The sequence below is a fragment of the Anopheles gambiae genome, chromosome 2 (genome assembly GCF_943734735.2).
Source record: "Anopheles gambiae chromosome 2, idAnoGambNW_F1_1, whole genome shotgun sequence".
In the NCBI taxonomy this organism is placed as follows: Eukaryota; Metazoa; Arthropoda; class Insecta; order Diptera; family Culicidae; genus Anopheles; species Anopheles gambiae.
In genome coordinates, this window is record NC_064601.1 from 114,538,566 (window position 1) to 114,558,553 (window position 19,988).

At 49.0% G+C, this 19,988-nt stretch overlaps 2 protein-coding genes across 23 annotated transcripts in view; one reads left to right on the top strand and one right to left on the bottom strand.

The window, feature by feature from the left end:
• The window catches only part of LOC1269835 (glucose transporter type 1), a 172,006-nt gene that overhangs the window by 51,351 nt on the left and 100,667 nt on the right, over positions 1–19,988 (top strand). The gene's annotated exons all lie outside the window — the stretch shown is intronic.
• The window catches only part of LOC133391020 (uncharacterized), a 41,468-nt gene that overhangs the window by 19,575 nt on the left and 1,905 nt on the right, over positions 1–19,988 (bottom strand). For 5 of the 14 annotated variants that reach the window (XM_061640681.1, XM_061640679.1, XM_061640680.1 and 2 more), the window contains exons 4-9: positions 19,711–19,900; positions 17,095–17,192; positions 8,695–8,732; positions 7,024–7,117; positions 3,382–3,630; positions 2,049–2,718 (exon numbers count right to left, since the gene is read on the bottom strand). In XM_061640681.1, coding sequence (XP_061496665.1) covers positions 2,049–2,718; positions 3,382–3,630; positions 7,024–7,117; positions 8,695–8,732; positions 17,095–17,192; positions 19,711–19,900 — 1,339 coding nt within the window. Of the gene's footprint in view, positions 1–699; positions 1,098–2,048; positions 2,719–3,381; positions 3,631–7,023; positions 7,118–8,694; positions 8,745–17,094; positions 17,193–19,710; positions 19,901–19,988 lie in introns of those variants that run through there. The other 9 variants (XM_061640672.1, XM_061640669.1, XM_061640671.1 and 6 more) reach the window with 3 other exon arrangements.

Consider the following 19,988-nt stretch of genomic DNA (forward strand, 5'->3'; position numbering starts at 1 on the left):
AGAAGGCGCGGCAGAAAATGAGGTGGCTCAATTATTCGTGTTTCGCAAAGTTTCGTCGACGTCGATGGAGGCGCATGGTGCTTCATAATTTGTGAGAGCATTTTCCGGAAAAATCAAACCGGTACCAGACGCGAAGGCTAACATTGTTTACGCAGTTCGAGGAAGTGACTTCGTTCTCGGAAAGAATGTTGTATTTTTGAGAAAAATTTAATTAACAAAAACATGTTTTAGTGAAACGCAGTTTCGGTGCCGTGACCAGGATGATAACACACGTGCCACCGTAAAACAAATACATTCAATCACGGCACTCATTTTACAGGCCTCCGCCCCCCCAGAAAACAACACTCGCGGCACATGCGTGTGAAGAGCACAGGCACCGAACAGTGCAAAATGCAAAACCAAACAAAACCACTGAAAAGCTGCCCAAAGTAGCATAATTAATGAAACATTAGTGTTTCAAAAACGATAAATTTGTGTGCATACGCACGCGTGTGTATGTGTACGTTCAATGATTTATACGCGGGCGAGCACCAATCAGCCGCCCGTGTCCCGCGGTCAGAGCGTGTCGTGATTCATTCCAGGCACGTACAAACACAAAAGGGCGTTCCACTGAGCGCATGTATGGGAGAAGCAGCGCCCGGGGGACAGGGAACAGCGGCCGGCGGGGAACCCTAACTAAAAGCCAAACAAAACTTGCCATGGAATGTCATGGGTGCGTTTGTGCTATTATTTATTGATGCCATTAAAAGCGCCCGGCTGCAAACTACAAAGTTGCATTGCTGTTACTGCTGCTGCTCGCTACCACCCCCTGAAACCCTGTCCCTCACCACTGCTGGTTGCTGGCGGTTTGCTGTTATTGCTGTTATCGTGCTCAAGCACACACACATACACACACACGCACACACACACGACTGCAATCGATCGACCTCGATACAACGAAGGAATTATTCACGATCCCACGCATTAGAGCGGCGGCTGTTGGCGAATCCGAGCCGAAGCTGCCCTCCATAGTCCAGGGTTGAGCGGTAAAGAGACAAGGCAGGTGGCAGGCGAGTTAAAATTGTTGCACCGATGTAGCGACGGCACGAGTTTGGCAGCTAATTTCATAAATAAAGTAAATTGTTTGATGAGTTTTTGAGGGCGCGCGCGCGAGTTCGGTTGTCGCTGATGGGTTGATGTGCATTGGTTTTGTTTATGTTGTTGCTGTTGTTGATGTTGAGAAGCAGCAGAGGGTGGGGGGTACACCGTGTCAGTCTGGGATGACGTATGCGTCAACAGGCCGGGCGACATGTAGTACAAATTCGTTCAACGCAAACCTCTTGCAGCGTGGCTGCCGTATGTAGTTGGAAACGATTTGTTGCAGCTGACGCCCATGGGTGAAATGCGGAATGTGTAAGCAAGTGTATGTAATGGGGAGTGGGGAGTGGAAGCTGCTGGTTTTAATGAGCACTGCACTGTAGGTGTGAATGTCAAACATCGAGCGCTTCATTATAGTAAGCTCGTTGTACTATTAAAATCAACATGTTCCAATTACTTTTCTCACCTCAACGCCCATTTGGCAACGGTGGGGCGCTCTATCGTGCATAAAAAAAAAATTTCATCATTTGTCCCGGGTCCCATCCTGTTCATTAATTTGTGCAACTATCACGGTATTGCACGCCGACGTGCACATCAATACTGAAGAAAAGAAACAGAAGGAAAAAAGAGTCTCTATCCAACAAAGACGGCTAAACCAAAACGCGAAAGCATACAATTGCAGCGCTCGTCGCAAGCAGATGACGTTACTGAATGATTCATTGCTGAATGGGTGGTGAACTGGTACCAACAACAACAACAACAGGGAGAGTCACCGCGTGAGCTTCTTCCACAGCAGCGAGCAATTTCGATAGACACGATGAAACGGGCACGCAGCGAAACAAAAAATCACTCCTTAAAACCACTTCCGTGTGCATCGCCACGGAAGTAAGCTTACAAACTGAAGGCACACCGGGTTGGGACAAAAACGTTTCGATGTGCATTGCACACAAAGACAAGCACCCACTACTCACCGGCCAGCTCGACGACGAATTGCTGCCATTGGGCGTCACCATCGTCCAGAGGGCGTCCGGTCAGCTTCCCGGCGCTGTAATCCGAATCGCTCGCCCGGTGACGGATGCGGTTGTCATCGTGATCGGCACCACGATTGATGCCCGGTACTTGGCGGTGGCGTTCGTTATCTTTGCCATTGTCATCGCCCGGTCGTCGCGGTCGGTCAATCCAGCTCGGCGTAGACGACTGCGTACTCCCGGTCGCATTATCCCGATCCGATTGCGACGCCGCTAACGAAGGCATTGATTCGTCGGGCGTGAGGCCCGACGTACTGGTGGTAGTGGTGGTGGTCCGGCAATTGGAATGAGCTTTTCGCTGTGCCACGTCCATCTCGGGCCGGTTTGGTGAAGATTTCGCTGCCTGATTGTGCTCCTCCTCCATCTCCTCCTCCGGGCGAGGTGATTGAAGCGTACGGGAGGAAGTCGTATCACACTCCGACGACTGTGTCGATGCATAATTACGCAACGATGGCTGACGGCCGCGATGGTGCCGACGTGGACTGACCGCCAGCTGCACCAGCGAATCGATCGGCTCGTCCAGATACTGGATCTGCCGGCTGGAGAGCTGGTGGATGTGGCTGAGCTCACTTTTCACCTTGCGAAAGTTAATGGCCTGCGTGTCCAGGAAGAGCTGCGGAAGGAAAAGAGCAACGATCGGTAAGTTACAAAGGGAGAGAGAGAGAGAGTGTGTGTGTGTTGGCTGAGAGTTAATGTACTGTGAAGGAAAGAATGATGGTACCCCAACCGCAACAACACATTATTCATCGCTGCTTTTAATCGTCTCAGGTGTTTCGGGCGCGGATGCTGAGTGTGTACCATCGCTGTGTAAAGCTACACTCCGCGCCGACACTTGAGCAGCGAAGAGCTCGCAAAGGTTCAACAGTCGCTGCTTTTTACAGAATTGATTGTCACCGTTTCTGAGAAGCTCGTGACACTTGAGATATTCGGCTCATTCTGGGAAAGTTTAATCCCTCAACTTAATGGTGGGGATGAAAATCTCGAGCTTTCGTGGAAGTTCTATCCATCATTACTCTTCTGATGACGCTGATGATGATGCTGTACACCTGCTCCTCGGGTGCAATGTTTTGTAGGAGCTTTTAACCGAAAAGTTGATTAAAAGGAGATTTTGTTCGACCAATTGCATACTTTAAGGCGTATTTCTCCGTCTCTCAGCGCTACATGCGCCAAAAGGTATGCAATCTGTACAACAAAAGCATCTCAATTTCTGGTCATGTGGAAACCTTATTAAAAATTAACATAAAGTACGGCTCGCTCGCACCTACTTCGTACCTACCTCCAGTCGCTTGTTTTCCATCTGCGCTTCCAGCAAGCGTTTTTCCAGCTCCGCCCGCTCCTGCTCGGTCCGCTTCGCCCTCGCAAGCGCCTCCTTAAGGTTCCGTTTCAGATCGTTAATCAACACCAGCTCGACGTTTTTCTCGTCGACCGCGAGCTTTAATTTCGTAATATCGTTCTCCATGCGGCGGTACTGCTCCCGCACCAGCTCGCCCACATCCTGCGGCCGCGGGACCGTGCGTAGCTGTGTCTGCAGAAAAAAAAGCGAACAAAAAATCGATTTCAGACCGTGTGCGGCCTCATGGAGCAGAGAGAAATAAAAATATATACATACACACACACAGCGAGAGAGAGAGAGAAACGTCAAGCTTTGACAACCGAGCGATAGGTTAGTAATTAAAAGGAATTGATAATTATTCTGCGCGTTTCCGTTTGCCCTGTTTATCGACACACAAGCCACACAAACACACAGGCCACAGCGAAAAGGCGATAACGAAGCCGTGCCATGGTTTGCTGCTGGTCGGCCCCAGCAGGGGAGGGGAATTGAAATAAGGCTTTGCTGTGCCAAAAGGGATTTGAGACATGCGTCTGATAGGGTGATTAACGTGTGGAAATGAAACAGTTCCGGGAAGGCTCATTTCGCACGTACGCATTACCAGACCCCCCCCCCCCCTCACACACACACACACACACACACGCACAAACACCCACCCATACGACAGCAGCGAAAAGGAGATTAGTGCGCCTAGACGCCTATCGTGTACAAGGAATTTATCGCCATCTGGCGTCTTATTGACAACACAGCATCGGGGAGGAACCGCCCTGGGTAGAGTAGTGCGTTACTGACGCAGCATCTCAGCAGCCGCACCCCGGGATCATGGAACCCTGGATAAGGCTCCAGCAAACGTCCAGTGTCCGTGATGAACGGCTCGATGGGAAATGTATCCACACAAACACACCTTTCGCCGCACAGCAGAATGGGAGCGCTAGAGGGCGCTGGATGAGGCGCTGGAATGTTTTGGATGTTCAGATCGTTGGTCGGTCCAGTTGCTGATCTTTCTTATTTGACAACGTAATTGCGTGACCGTCGGCCTTTCGGCACGTGTCCCTCGGTTGTATGGCTGGCCGACCGAACGGGTCCGGTCCATACCGGGAAGGAGTGTGTGGTTGTGGCTGAGTAATTACTACAATCAATCAATGTGTGTTTTATCAGTCGAACGTGTCCTGCGGTTGCCGGTGCGCATTACCGTTGCAAATGTGGTCGATGTCAACGAGCGGTGCCGCCTAACAAGCGCCATATGGGACGATGTCTGTGGACTGTTGTTTTCTTACGACCATTGTGTGTTACGACCATCCTCTTCATCACCTTCCCCCCAATACGGGCGAAGAAATGGTCCGGAAGAGAACATACCGCAAAGACAATTGCTGCACAACTGCAAATGATCACTGTACTTTAAATGGGGTTATGTTTGGAGGAGGTGGCAAAGGGAACCGTTCGGACGCTCGAGGTAACAGAGAGGTCAGCGTATTGTGTGCGGTTCTATTGTCCCTGTGTAATGACTACAATCATCAATTGGTTTTGTATAAAGCATTCTCGGTGTTGTGCTACATCACAGTGCGGAAAGGAACGTATTTTCACCAAACCATTACAGCACAAACACCCCTTTAAAAATACACCCGTAAATGTTTGGATGTGTTTTCCTCCCCCTCCTTCTCCACCACCGCTGGGGCTTGTTCCTTGTTCCCGATTTCATCAACAGCGCACCGCGCTGGGGTGGCCGGAGCGCGTTCGATAAAACTTTTCCAATTTCCTTATGAAAGGCGCGATAAAAAGTATCCACCGCGAGCCAAGGGGAGGGAAAAAATCAACACTCAACTCTTTCACACAGAGTGTACAAAAAAAGCAACCAACAATACACCATGAAAACACATATTCATCACGGGACCGCCGTGTCGAGCGGGGCCATGAAAAGGGTCGCCCGGGAAGGTTATTCTGCCCGGGGACTAACTGCCCCGGCTTGGCAACAACATTGAAACATTGATTAATTAATTTCCTCCTTCGCGAGTTTCTGACGGTGAAGTTGTGTGTGAAGTTGTGCTGCTCCTCGCGCCGGATGATGAACTTGCTTCCGTGTAAAGTAGCATGGCTGTGGTTTACAGGAAATGGCTGGGAAGGGGCTTAAAAATCATACTTCAATTGAAAATGTGTGTATATTCTATGTAGATAGAAAATAATAACAAAAAACCTTTCAATTTGAATGTATGCCACGAACATCAAGTTTCGTTCAAATAATACGCCTAAATGTATGCAAGTTTTAGAACATAATTACATTTTTTAACAATTTCGCTACTCGGCGGCATAATATTTTGATTATCTTTTAGGTAAAGTTCAAACAACGATACACTGAAATTATTTCAAATGATTTTTGCTTAAACGTATAAACAAGGTGAAAGAATTGCGCATCTTATAATCCAACAAATCTACAAAAAATGTAATATTTTATAAATCGAAAGACTAACGCGGTTTTACCTCTTTGCAATTTGTATCGTTACAGGTAAGCATCAACATTTTACCACCTCCTCGCAAAGGAATGCATCTCCATCCTTGCTCCAAGAATTTCCTCCACTATAAACGCAATAACGATGCACACGAGCCAAGCAAGAAAGGAAGCAAAAAAAAAGGTGTAAAAGGTAAAGCGCGGCACAAAACTTCATTAATGGCCGCTAGTTTAATTTATAGCCCCGTGCCCCATTTTAATGCAACATCCGATCCTCCCGCGCCGATTCCGCTCGCCCGTGCACACACAAATCGAGCCTGAAAGTTGCGCCCATAGTTTTGCACCGTCTCCCTATACCCCCGCCCCCATCGCCCTCGTACAATAACGATTGCCCCGAGCGCGAGCCCGCGAGACAGTGATTGCATCTACACGGTACACGGGTTTTTGCAACAACCCAGGGGGGCAACTATGCTCACGGTTCAACGCCGGCTTTAGATAAGCCATCGCGCGCCCCCCGTTGCAGATAATCGGACAATGAATAAATTGTGCTAACTTAAGCGTATCGCCTTTCTCGTTGGCGGCCCTTCCCGATCTGGCGGCGCTCTGGGAGCAAAAAAAAAAAGGTGCGAAAGTCGTTCCTGACCTTTTGCCGCTATGTGGAGCGTTTGGGGCGAGAGCTGAGGAGAGTAGCTTAGCAAGGGGGTGATGGGGAAATAAAATTTTATAGTATCGTGAAGCGTACCGAAAAGCGTGTTCATTCCGTGCGACTTGCTAAAGCTTCGGGAATAGAGCGCCCGAAGATTCCATTTCCCGGGGTTAAGCGCTTTCGTTTCGCTTTCTAACACACAGCTTAACACACACACACACGCTATCGCAGTTCACGGTGAGTCATCCTGTAGCTCACGGTGGTCAACAGTGTTGGACAAAGAAAGAAAAATGATAAATTTTCCTAACCTAAAATCGTACCGGGCAGTACTCTCTTGGGTGGCAACGATAAAGCCACACACACATAGAAGCAAAAAAGAAGTCTTCTGTTCTATAAACACAGGACAAAAATACCGTTGGACCGATGGACAGCAAACCGTTGGACAGAGGGGAGAGCAACTAGAGCAGCGAAACGATGAGCCTTAAAAGAAACTAATTACCTGCAGATAATTAATCTGCTCCGTTAACTGGGCGCTTTCCTGGGCGTGCCGGTCCCGATCGTCCTGCCAGTTTCGCTGCAGCAGCTGACAGTTCCTAAAGGCAAAGAGAGAGAGAGAGAGAGAGAAACAAAAAAATAGACAGTAGAAGAAGCATGAAGCATGAGAATGATGGGGAGAGTGGGCAGAAACGGTACGGAAGAAATAATTATTATGATTGTGACGAAAAAGTTTTATCCCACACCCCGCAACAACTGCTCGCACCGAAACGACACAAACACTAGGCTAGGAAGGGCGGGCGGGCTGGCGCCAGTTCCTACTAAGAATTAGTCCTCCGGTAAGTATGGCAGCGACTCAGAACGGATGGACAAAATACTGCCAGTCCCGGGGGGTTCCAGCGGGAGGGGAGGCGAAGAGTTTTGACAAATAGTACAAACACAGTCAAGTCAGCAGGCGACGAAAGCGGAACTCCATTGCGGGAATTGCAAAAACGACAAAATGGGACCTGAGGGACCAGTGCCAGTGCTCCCAGTGTGTGTGTGTGAGGAAGCGGAGAAGGCAAATACGGTCTGCTCTGTCTGCTCTGTCTGTGATCCTTTCTGTCCGAAAACTCACATACACATTCCCCTTGTGCTTGGTGGACCCTCGCGGGTGCGGGAATATTATAAATACACCCCGTTATCGTTAAACGCAGCACAGAGACAAAAAGGGAGAAAGAGATCGAGAAAAAAGAACCCCCTGAAGGATAGAAGGGAAACGGTTTTTGCAAAGAAAATGGCGAACGTAAATAAGATATTTCGATGTATCTAATGAGGATTCATTTAGCTGCGCGCTTCGCCGAACGAAAACGATGGACGATGATTTAATGCTGGCGATTAATTTGAAACCTTCACATTCACGCGTCCTTCCACCGAGCGAGCAAGGCATGGGATGGGTGACGGTGAAAAGGGGAGGGGGGTAAACAACGAGCAAGGAACGAGCATCAAGAACAAGCGGACCAGAGTCGGTCTTATTTGTGCTCGCAAGAAAAGTGGAAAAAAGACATAGGAAAAGATTTTTCATTCTATCATCTAAACGATGGCTTCGCATTGGATTGTGGTGCGGGGGGGAAGGGGATGGAACAGAACGGGGTGGGGGGATTGGTGGGTGGCAAACAGAACCGTTTAATGATCGGATGAAATATCCCAGGGAACGAACCACCACCACCATTGCTGCTTCGAACAATAACGATGGACACTGGATTGTTGCTAATATTCGTCCCGGCTGTCCCGTGCGCTTCTTTCTTCTTTCTCGTGTTTCACGATTTGTTTCACCCCATCAGACAAACACACACACACACACACGCATAGAGAGCAACCAGCAGCTTTGTTCGGCAAAGGCAAAGGCGGAACCAATCGGTACAATTTTGCTTTCTCGCCGGCGGTTGGGAGCCAGCGCGAAAGGAGGACGATATGGTTGCGAGATAATAATGGCGCCCGGCCCCGTGCGCTCCTTCTCTAATGAGCCATAGCGGCGGTGGGGCAGCGTAGCCCACCCAGAAAGTATAACAAAAAAGTACATTTGCGGATGAAATGAACAAAAACTACAACGGTGTAGCACAACTGGAACGAAAAGAAAGACTCCCGATGGTGGTGGGTAGAACATCGAAGGAAAACTGATGGTAATTATACTTACGGGCATTCGGGTTTGTCTTGCGTCCGGTCCGTGCCATCCTGTGGGTGTGCCTGAGCATTGCAAAAAAAAGAGGAAGAGAAAAGAAAGCGTAAATTATTTATTTAGCACGAATAGATTGGATCAGTCGGAAACAATCTGGTGTCGATTTGAGCGCGGCGCCTGAATGTAGGCAATTAAAAGCTTCCCGTCCTAGTTTGGGATGGGTGTCGTTCTATTCGTGCGAAACCTTAAAGGTTTTTCGAAAAAGGAAAAAAACCCTCAACCATGAAAAGGCTCTCTCTCTTTCGTCAGCCTATCGCAGCCTTGTAAAAACAGGTAATAACGTCAAAAGGTAGGCCCGCGAAGCGACTTTTTTGCGGATGAAACGATCGCATGAGGGCTTTATTTCCAACGGCAACCCGCCACCCCGGCATTACACACACTTTGATCCTTGTGTGCAGGTGTACAGCTTCTTCTCGCCCAGGTGGTGGCGCCCCTGGAGTGGCATGATTTATTGTACAATCACACCCCACACACACACACGCACGCACGGGCGCGCTCGGGAAAAAGCAGGCAATGTTGCTCCGTGGTTGCTATTTGGGCGTTACGCGGCAAAACGACTTGATTGCCTTTCCCTCTGTGCGTGTGTGCGTGTGTGTGTGTGCCGCTCTTGTTCGTGAGAGGCAAAGGGATTCCCATCGATCATTCCCGTGACAAAATATATACGATAATATATGCCTTTTTTGCCCGGGATGCTGCTGCCGTTGTAAGAAGATCTTGATTCTTGATGCTCGGGAGTTGGTTCTTGGGTTTTCATTGCCAGACCCAGGCCCAGGCTTCAGTACCATTTTTAACCATTTACGAACCACGTGCAACTGGGTCAGGAGGAGGCTGCCCGAATGGCAGTAAAGATTGAGGCACGTCTTTGAAATATATCCCGGTCCAGATGGACGCACGAGCGCGTTGGAGCTTTTCATATCTCACGTTCACAAAAACACACGTGCGAGAGGTTCAAGGGGGTGTATGCAGTACGACAGGTATCGGTTTCTGTTTTGGGGCGTCCTTCACGAGCTCCCTCTTCCCATCGTGTTCCGGGGAGCGGGGAGTATCGAATATCCCTGTTCAACTGTTCCGGCTGCCCCGAAAGAGTGAGCTGTGTTGTTATGCCCGAAAATAATGAGTCCCTTTTGGGAACGGCCAGGAAATACGAGGAGTGCAGCAGTAGCGCGAGGCCGGTGCGAGGCCCATAAATCTACAAAACTTCTGGAACACACAGCGCAACCCCCCGCGGTCGGATGGTTCTGGTTGCGGTTTGGCCTTCTCCCTTTGTGCCGTGTGCAAAATGCCACCCGCTGGATGTGGTTCATATGTCTCCGGGGCTTAAGCATTACAGCACAGGTACACGACGTCCATGGCTGCTGTTGCTCGCAACCAAAGACGTCAGAGTATTGGAGAAAGCAGTGTGTGTGTGTGTTTTCGGCGTGGGAAGTCAACGGGAACGAACATCAAAATTCGTTCGACAGTTGATTTCCAAACAATTTCACGTTTGATTGATGTGTCCGGATGACAGGGTAATGAGGCTTACCGTTTGCTATTGAGGGTGTGTTTGCATGTAGAGGGCGCTTTCTCAAAGTCATCAAAGTCGCATTCGTAGTCTGAAGGTGTGGTGCCTGCCAAACTCCAAGCACTGCCCCCCCCCAAAACTGGTCGGAAATTGATGCCAAAATGAGTGAAAGATTTATGGCAGTAGATATTTCTCTCGCCCAGGCCACTCAAGTACGTTACCGAGCTGGCATGCGCTCGTTAGGAACGACCTAATCCGTGCATCGACCGGATCCAATGCTTAGCGCACAGGAGTGCCAATGGTTGGGTGTGCCATGTGTTGATCCAAATCCATCACGGCAAAGCGGCTGTGGATGGTTTTGCTGTGGGTCCCGCTTTCGAATCCTTATCGAAGCGTTGTTGGAAAATCACTTGAGGGGCGCGGCAAATAAGGCCGTAAGTGGTCTAGCACTTCAAAAAAGACGGACTGTAAATACCATTTTGTAGCTCGCTGATTCCCCCATTCTGCTGGAAATACACTCTTCTTGTCTCTTTCTCTCTCTCTGCCATACTTTACTTCGGAAAATAAAAACTCATCATCGAAGCTGGGTTCCCTTCCGGACGCTCACTGTTTGGGCGATGGTCGTGTAAAAAAGGGTAGTTTGGCAGAGATTATGGAATATTCTCACATGCTCATGAATATCCCTCCAGGAGTCGACCCTTTTCTACTACATACACACACACACACCAACAACAATGAAAAAAAGGCAGCCATTGAATTTATGCGTCCCTTTCGTGCCGCATCGTTTAAGACCCCGAGTGTACACAGCTTCTTCAAAGTTCAAATGGACACATTTGCCCCTGTCCCGGGTGAAGAATGGTAATACTACTTGTACAGTGGCAGGCAAAAGCCGATGAACATGTACTCCGCCTTCCTCTTACTCTCGCTCTGTCTTTGGAAAGGATAAAATATGCCTCCGTTAATATATTGACGACCGTGCTCACCACCCGGTTTCGGGTGCGGAATCCTCTCGGGAGCCATACACGTGAAGTACACCGCTGTGCCTCTTTCCCCCAGCCACCACGAAGGATTTGCTGTAGAGAGTGAGGCCCCTTTACATACACACGTTGAACTATAAAGCTCCCGGAGCTTACCGATTACTTGCCATCGCTCTATCGATGTTGGGCGCTTCAAGTCCACTCGAAGCTAACCCACACCGGTAGATGCCTACCGCGCGTAGTTTCGCTTACAATGCGTACACAACCACTCGTTCGTTCCTCAAGCCGTAAGTTCCGCGCACCATTCGGAACAACTTTCCGAAGCGCTACCGCTACCGTTCGGCGCGTTTTGCGGTAGCGATTTACCTGCAGAAAAGTTGTGAAAACTCTCCCGTTGGTACCACGTTCACACAACAATCTATTCCGTTCGATCCAAGCCCCACCTTGCAAACCCCTTGCCAGTTCCGGGGACATTTTGTTGCAAATGGTTCGGTAGAACTTGGTACAACGAACGGCTCGTTCGCTCGGCAGTGGAAAGTTCTTCAACGAAACTTTACAGGTTTTGTACAGAGCCATGGAGACATGTTGAATGTATGTCGGCGGTACTTGCTCAAGTACGGACAAGCTTTCCATCGCAGCAGCAGCAGCAGCAGCAGCAGCAGCAGCAGTGGCAGCTCTTTACCAAACAATCCGACGGCTTATAAAAAGACCGGCTCGAGTACTGAACGGGTCCTTGAAGCATGCCCCCTCCGGTGAGCACACACATAAAAGTTCCTGCAAATACACACACTTACACATACACACACGTCTGTATCGATCAATTGTTTTGTAGCTGCGAAATGGTGTTTGCTGTTACTGCCATTATTTAGGTTGTTAACTTCACCAATCGCCCTCGATGCCATTATCCGTTGCGCGACTAGCGCCCCCTTGTTCTACACGCGCTGTGTGTGTGAAGATGTGCCGCACTCCAACGCCCCATTGGCGGTGTGCGCCCCATGCTGGTAAACAACCTTGTCAGGAGACTTTACTTGCCCGGTGCTGCAACACGGCGTGGCGTGTTTTGAAGAGGACTCCCAACCCCTTTCCGGGAATGAGCCGGGTCGTGTGTTTTTGTTCAAACATGCTCAGCCTGCGCTTTCTCCGACGAGTCCTCTCTAACGACGAAGATTAGGCCAGCAGGCAAAGTGGAAGAAGGAGTTAAGTACTGGAGTGCCATCACGAGACACACGTGCAATCACGAGTAGTAGCCAGTGCACGGCCGCATCCTCTCCTGTATGTAGTGTGCCTTCTTATCCCTTCGGTTCTGGTATGGGATCGGGCCTGGCCGTGTGCGCCGTATTGACACAAAGTGATAACTTTTTCGCAGAAAACAACTCAACAGATCTTGGGGCTTTCGGGGCGACGGGACCCCTCCCTATCCCCCTGCTTCGGAATGCTGTCCCATCCGAACAGAGCTGATCCGTTTCTAGTGATGTGCTCTCGGGGGCAAGTAAGCGTGTGGCGCGCGGCGTTGGTGGCACTCTCTGCTTGATGCTTGCTTCCGGTTTGGAGTGGAGCGGAAGAGCAGCGACTGATTTAGAGCTCACGGGCACCGATGGCATTGCGGGTTCGGTACGGTACGGTTTCACCAGCCACCAGCACTGGGGTGCGTGTATCGAAGTTGTGCCGTCCCGGAGCAACCAAACTTTGCCACCGGAACACCGGTCGAAGGGATGATAAATGTTTATCGATTGCCGGCCGTACAAAAGCAAACTTAGCTGCCCGGGTTTAGGGCTATGTTTAGCCCCCTTTAGTGCTCGGTTTGGGCGGCAACGGTGTGTTTCAAGTTCGGCATTTGCCGTGGTCCGGATTTTCGCTCGAACCTTGTGTGTGTGTGTGTGGATCAAGGGAGAGCTTTTGCCCCATTACTTTGCCTACGAAACCGGCGCCCGAAAAGTAGGATGTTTCATATTTTGGAATGGTAATAGTTTTCCTGAAGTCGTTTACATAATTTAGTACCCCGGGGTATGTATGGTGCAGGGGAGTTTCGCAAGGCTCTGCGCAGTAGGACACCTCTAGGGTATACATACACACACACACACTTACACACAGCAGCTCCTATAACGGCTATTGGTCCGTGAAAACTGCACCAACATGAAACAACGTCCCCAGGGTGCGTGTTTGTGTGTGTGTGTGTGTGTGTGTGTGAGTGCGGAGAATCGCTTCTTTCTTTTGTAGGCTCGTGTTTTCGATCGATCGATTGACTGTTGAGCATGCCGGATACACTTGAGCCCTTCGGCAACACAGCAATGGGTGCTGCATTAAAGTGAAAGTAACCGTACGCTTGGCACTGCACTGAGAGCAAGCCTAAACAATCTATTGACGCAGAGATTGCGCCATTCCGGAAATAAACAATCGTGTCTGCAAAAGAACTCGATCGTTCGATTGGGTTTAAAAACGCTCCCATATGACGTTAAGAGGCAGTTACTGTAACGCGGATTGCATAATGTTAGGCGTTTACATACAGATTTCACGCTGTTGTAGAACGCCTGAAAGCTCCAATAAACAGCACGAGTGTGCTAACCATTGACGTGAAACTTTACAAATATATTATCCCAGGTACTTGGGCCCGATGGGGAAAGCTTGTCCGTAACGACCAATATATAGTATTCCAACCAGCCAAAGGCCACTGACTGTCCAACGCACACTTCCCGAATAAAGTTGCATCGTTCTGTTTCGGTAGAAGTTTACGTGAAATGAACGCAACGAGCTGTGTTGTTTGCAAAACACAACAAAAAAGCGTTTTACATTTTTCCGACATTTCACAGGACGGTTGAGCATTGAGCGAACCTATCGAAGCGATTCCACCCATTTGGTGCGCCTCGCTCCCTCTCTCTCCCTCTCTCTATCTCTCTCTCTCCTACGCATTATGATGCTACCCGGGTCGAACCGTCAGTGAACCGATAAATCGATAAATCAATTATTTTTAAATATTTTAACTACCAAATCAAGTACCATGCCGCCCACTTGAAACGGTCGCGTCCTCTTCGCGCTCTGGCCCCCTTAGCATGGGGGAGCCCTTAGTACGCCCTCGCGCGCCGTGCACAGTTGCGGCCCTGGGAAAGAGCGAAAGAGTGCGGATACGCCCCTGAGCCATATTTTTACGCTGACACGTTAATAGCCGCAAACGTCAGCACACTGTCCGCCTGTCCGGTGCGCGAGGTCAGATCGGTCAGGCGGACGGCGGAAAAGACACGGACATCCGGACGGGGCAGAAGAAGGGGAAGGGGAGGCCACATGAAACCTCCAAACCTTTAAATTCGAGGGCCTGTGTTTAATGGAGCCTCACGCCCTTTCCCGATCGAGCAAAATAAGAGCGTAAAACGCGAGACTTTAAAAATAACACAACAAAACCAAGCGGGCAGCGGGCGCATCAACTGCTAATAATTCATTCACTCATTATCATCGCACCGGTGTTTGGTCACGCTGGGCCCCGGGATGGGTTGGCAAAGGGGGGGAAGAGGACAAAAGAAATAGATACAGAAAAATGGCAGCTGAAAAACAAAAATCGCTTCCTTCGCGTCCTCCGCTTCGTCCACTTTTTTGCGCCATCGGGATCCACCGGTCATACATTTTTGTCAGTGGTCGCCCCCCGATGGGTCGGCTGGTCGGGTGGTGGGCGTTTTCTTTTCTGTCGGACGTCCGTAAAGGACAGGATGTGGTGTTTGGCTTTTTCTGTGCGTGTGTGTGTGTGCGCGCGCTGTTGTTTCCTTTTCCGTTTGTGTTGTTCCCGGAACGACGACCACTGGCCAGTCAGTTTCTTTCCTTTTTTCGCCTGCCACTGGGAACGGTCCCGTACCGTCGTTGATTAAGTACAAATAATTTATTCTTGTGAAAGCTACTTTACATAATTAATATTTCATTGTATTTTTGCTTTGGACTTTGGCGCTTTCTTTAACGTTAGAGTCACGCGCCGCTTCACCGCACAAGGGCGGAGTTTACGTTTTGCATCATTATTTGTTTGCGTGTGTGAGAGAGAGAGAGAGAGACAGAGAGAAAGCAGAGCATAAGTTTTGCTCATTTAATTTATAGTTTCTTTCTTTTGTTCTGGGTTGGTTTCTGTTTTTTTTCTTTTAATGATATTGCAAAGGGAAATACTTTGAAATCTCCAAAGGGAACGCGTTACCGAGCACAAAAAGAACAGGAAGGGTAATTATATTTTTCCATAGTTTGCATGAAGTTTGCAAAAGCAAGCAAAAAGGGAAATCAATTGCAGAATGATGGCAAAATGAGAAAATAAAGGAATCCGGTACATAAACCATCTTTACCAAGTGCCACTGCGAAGCACTGCTAAAAGTAACTACTCAACCAGATGGCGCTGCCTGTTACTACTGCTCCTGATGACTTTCGTAACCGTATTACACGAAGGTGATAAAACCCGGGCACCACTTAATGGGAGGAAGCACACGCATCACCATGCCCCTGGGTTAGCATGAAGACACACACACACACACTGGCACTGAGATTTGCTATTAAACTGTTACCTATACACAGTCATCCCGAATACTGCAAAACGAGGCCAAGCTACAATGCTACAATTCTGTGGCTCCTGCGCCCCAAGAGAACAGCACAGAACTGCAGGGACGAAAAGGGGTTTGGCTGGAGAGACAGTAAAAACTTTCACTGTCTCCCGCTCTCCCATTCCCGCGCTCGTTCACTCTCGTTAATGGTGTAGAAGTTAACCGAGGCTTAATAAAATCATAAAATTAATTAGAATTGACTTTTGCTCTCTGACTTGCTGTCTCCCTGCGCGTAGCTCACCACGGGTGAGCCCTCTAGCAAGTGTCCTTGGATGCACACAAACACACACGCGAGCGGGGAGAGGAGAACAGGGGACCTGTCGGTGTGTGTGTGTGTGTGGTTCAGTTTATGTGCCACGCCTTGGCTGTCGCAAAATGGTGCGGAGAAAGTTTAGCGATTTAGCGACAGTCCTCCCTTGTTCTCCCCCTTCCGCTAATCTGCATTCTCGATCGAACGGGGGAAGGGTACACAGTCACAACCAACACACGTCCCCACCGTTCCACCTTGCTTTGCCTGCGTGATATGCGGTGTTAGTTAGTGGTTTGTTTTATGTATTTTTACATTCTCCCATCAAAGCGTCCCAAAGGGGGGACACTGCTGAAAAGGACGGCACGAAAATAAGATTTTAAAGGGTTCCCTGGAATGAGGAAGCGGAAATGAAAGATGAACAGCACACCACCGTGCGGGAAATATACGAGCAAATGTTTCTTCAATTTTATGAGCTCCGCAAGCGACCGCGGAAGGCATGAGCATTCCGCGCCGGGCCCATTTTTAAATGCTGCTTAAGCTTTTAATTACACTGACTGCGAACAATCGATCGTCCCCAGGGAATGGTTGCCACCGAAACTTTGCCCATAAACCAACCCGACCCGATTTTAGCCTGATTTCGATGATAAATTTCAACCTTGTATTGGAGGGTGTGCCCAACCTGAGGCTGAGGCTTTAAAGGCTTTGGAATGCTATAAATCGGAGAGCAAATATGGAAGCAGGAAGCGCAGTTTTATTTCCCTCCATAAATGTGGGTCTCATAAAAGGCAGGAATGGAAATTGCATCAATAATCACCGTTTAGCGCTTGGGAGGGATTCGCCCAACAAGGTACACTTTTAAGTTTGATTATGTTGTAAGGTGTGAAAACTGCAGACGAGAGTCTTTTAATGGTGTTGTCCTTTCGGTGAATTGAATTGGCTGAGCCCCGACCACCGTTTTCTAGCAGCACTTAAACTAAAACATCCGATTGTTGTATCCCGTTTGCTGCTCAATTAGCTGCCGAGAAGCTTGACGGGCAAATAAGCAAACGAGCAATCACCCTTCCCACTTACCTTAACAGTCGCTTCCGGTGGATCCGTTTGCTGCTGGTGCGATAAGAACCGAACCACAATCGACAGCTCCTTGCCTATTTTGTACAGCGAGCGATGCTCTGAAAGTGCAAAAAACGAAAACAAAAGTCACTCAAAAGGAGATCCAACAGGCAGACGGACAGGCGAAGTGTTAATCACCAACTGCATTTAAATATCGGGAAAGAGTGAAATTAAATCCACTCCACATCACCACATCGCCACCTGCACGGTGGACGACATCGTCATGTTTGTCTCATTGCTAATGCAACGGGCAACTCGACTCCGGGCATCAGGATGCTAAAAGGTTGGTCACGACGGTCCCCGCACGAGGGCGTCGTCGTAAGTGTCGCGAGTAAATTGTGCTCGAAAATGGGTTTCCCGCTTTTTACCGGAGGAACTAATTTTCTCGCTCGTTTCACGCGGGCGGCATGTTGTCTTTCACAGGTCATCTCGCGGGGGAAGGGGTGAACAAAAAGGTGGTGGAGTTAGTGAGCAAAATAGCAAAATGGTCGGAAAATATAACCCCGTCAACTGAACCGCATGCTCCGCAGTCCGGTGTGTTAGCGCGGTCACAGTATAAACCACTTCTGTGTCCTGGTGTGTTTCCCGAGGTGCCACACAGCGTGGGAGGGGGGGGGGGGTGAAGTTCCACTCACGGGAATGGATGTTATTCTTGCATTAAACTCTAATTAAAGCCTTGAAGCATTATCCATCGCTCATTAGGCAGCGGTGGGTGGGGGATTAGGGAAGGGCCCAGCAGGGTATGCTGGTTGTTAGCTGGTTGGTTGGTTAGGTTGGATGTGGTTTACCCGGACCGAAGTCGACGGGATGATGCGCTCTAACCTTTTGCTGGAGGTGCGTTTTTGCGACCGTTCCGAGTGGACCGACAATGTGCCCGGGCTCAGAAGACGGGTCGGACACAAGGACACAAGCATAGTGCGGCATTGTTGAAGTTGAGTGTCTGTGTACGGTGGCCACTCAGCCAGCCCGACACCCGCTACACACGGAAGCTACACACAGCCGAAGCGGATCGAACGACCCCAAAACCCGGACCCGAACGAGCCGGATGCGGGCGATTTGCATATTATAATGAAAATTGAAATCAATATAATTATTTTTTCATTATTTCTGCACACTGCACGCCATTTTGCTGCCCCCGTTTGCCTCACTGTGGCCAGCAAAGAAAGGGGTTTGTACGGGGGAAATGGAACGGGTTGCGGTGCTGATCGGTTAAGAATTGTTTTAAACTCGACCACAATTTGTCTGCAAAGGGCAGCCTTTGGGCACAAACCAAAAAGAACCAGGTCTGAATGTCTGGCTTTAAAATCGAAAAAAGAAGATCTAATAAGCTAACTGATCAAGTTTAAACAATTTGTACGGCATAAAAACATCGACTTAAATCGGTTAAAAGCATTTTCCCCGCCAGAAAAAGGAAACACTAAGAACGGTTTCACACCAAGCGCTAAATAAACAAAGCTAAAAACTCCATTAGCCTTTGTGTAACAAGCAATGAAACGGAAATTAATAGTTATTTCCATGCAACCCTTTCGCCTGGAACCGTGACCGAGCTTCTCTCCTTCCGGGCATGACTTCCGATTGATCAAAGCGCCCCGATAGCGACGGAAAACTGTTGAGCAACGGCGAGGACTCTCCCTCCGAGCAACTATTTGTCGTTGTCAACCCGAAGGATACACCCGAACCATGTTGTTGTTTTTTTCGTTCGTTTGCCGCAAGTCGATTAGGTGACTATTTTGCTGAGGTTTACCCTCAAACTCACTGGGTCCCGCAGATGGGCCCATTGTTTTTAACTATAATGACACCGAAAAATAATATTAAGAACCAAAAAAACAACTACGGAACCCGTACCCAGACAACACAAAATTAATGATCGCGTTCGAAGCGTAGTGGTGCAATTCATTGTCCTTCTAACTTTCACGCAATTCCGGGAAATTGAGTTTCCCGAACCCGGCCTGCGAGTGCTTTTTAGTGGAATTTCACTTCCCTCCCCCCCGCCCAGCTCAATGTTTTTCCAACCGAACGCACGCGGACCGGACTAAGTAGGCATTATTATTAACCTTCCGACCGTGACCGATGTTAATTGCGGGTACCAGGGCCTCCAAAATGAAGCCATCATCGTCTGTCGCTAGTAGGCTAGCACCCGGCGAATATCGTCGTTGCGATGGCCTTGCCTCTAAGACCCTCTTTGGTCACCGGGGGGGTAAGGTGAGCGTAAATATTTTTCATTATTATTATTATGAATAATGCTGTCATTTTTGTTGGGTTGTTGCATCGCTTAATCGTGGTTGGGTCACGGCGGCCCACGGATGAAGTGTAGCGGGTGGCAAATCACCCAGACGAGAAGGGCTTGAACCCGAATACTTTTTAGTGGTAAGACAGATATTGACATCGATTAATGTCACCTGTCAGGCGGGGTTTTGGATAAGATTCGGGAAGGAACTGGCTGACACTAACACCGGTTGTTCCACGATAGATGATGATGGTTTTGAAGGCTACCTTCACACCTCGGTCTGTGATGAGTTGGACATTAAAAATGTAGGTGCGCCCAATAAGTAGCCGCTAGCGAACGTATCAGCTTACCTGGTCCCAGCGCTCGAAGTTTGTTCGTCAACTCCAGACAGAGAAATTGTACCGTTCTTAGTGGATGGAATTGAAACAGTTTACTGTCTGCCTTTCGGTTCGATGCTTCATCCTCTGCATGTAGCGCGTGGTTGTTATCGACGGAAGAGCAATCTGTAAACTCGTCACACTCTCCAGCTGGTTGTCGATCCTGAGGAGTAATAAAGAGAAAAAGACGATTAGTCCCGTGTAAGAGCAAACTCTGCAGTGGCTACACCACGAAAACAAATAAAAATAGT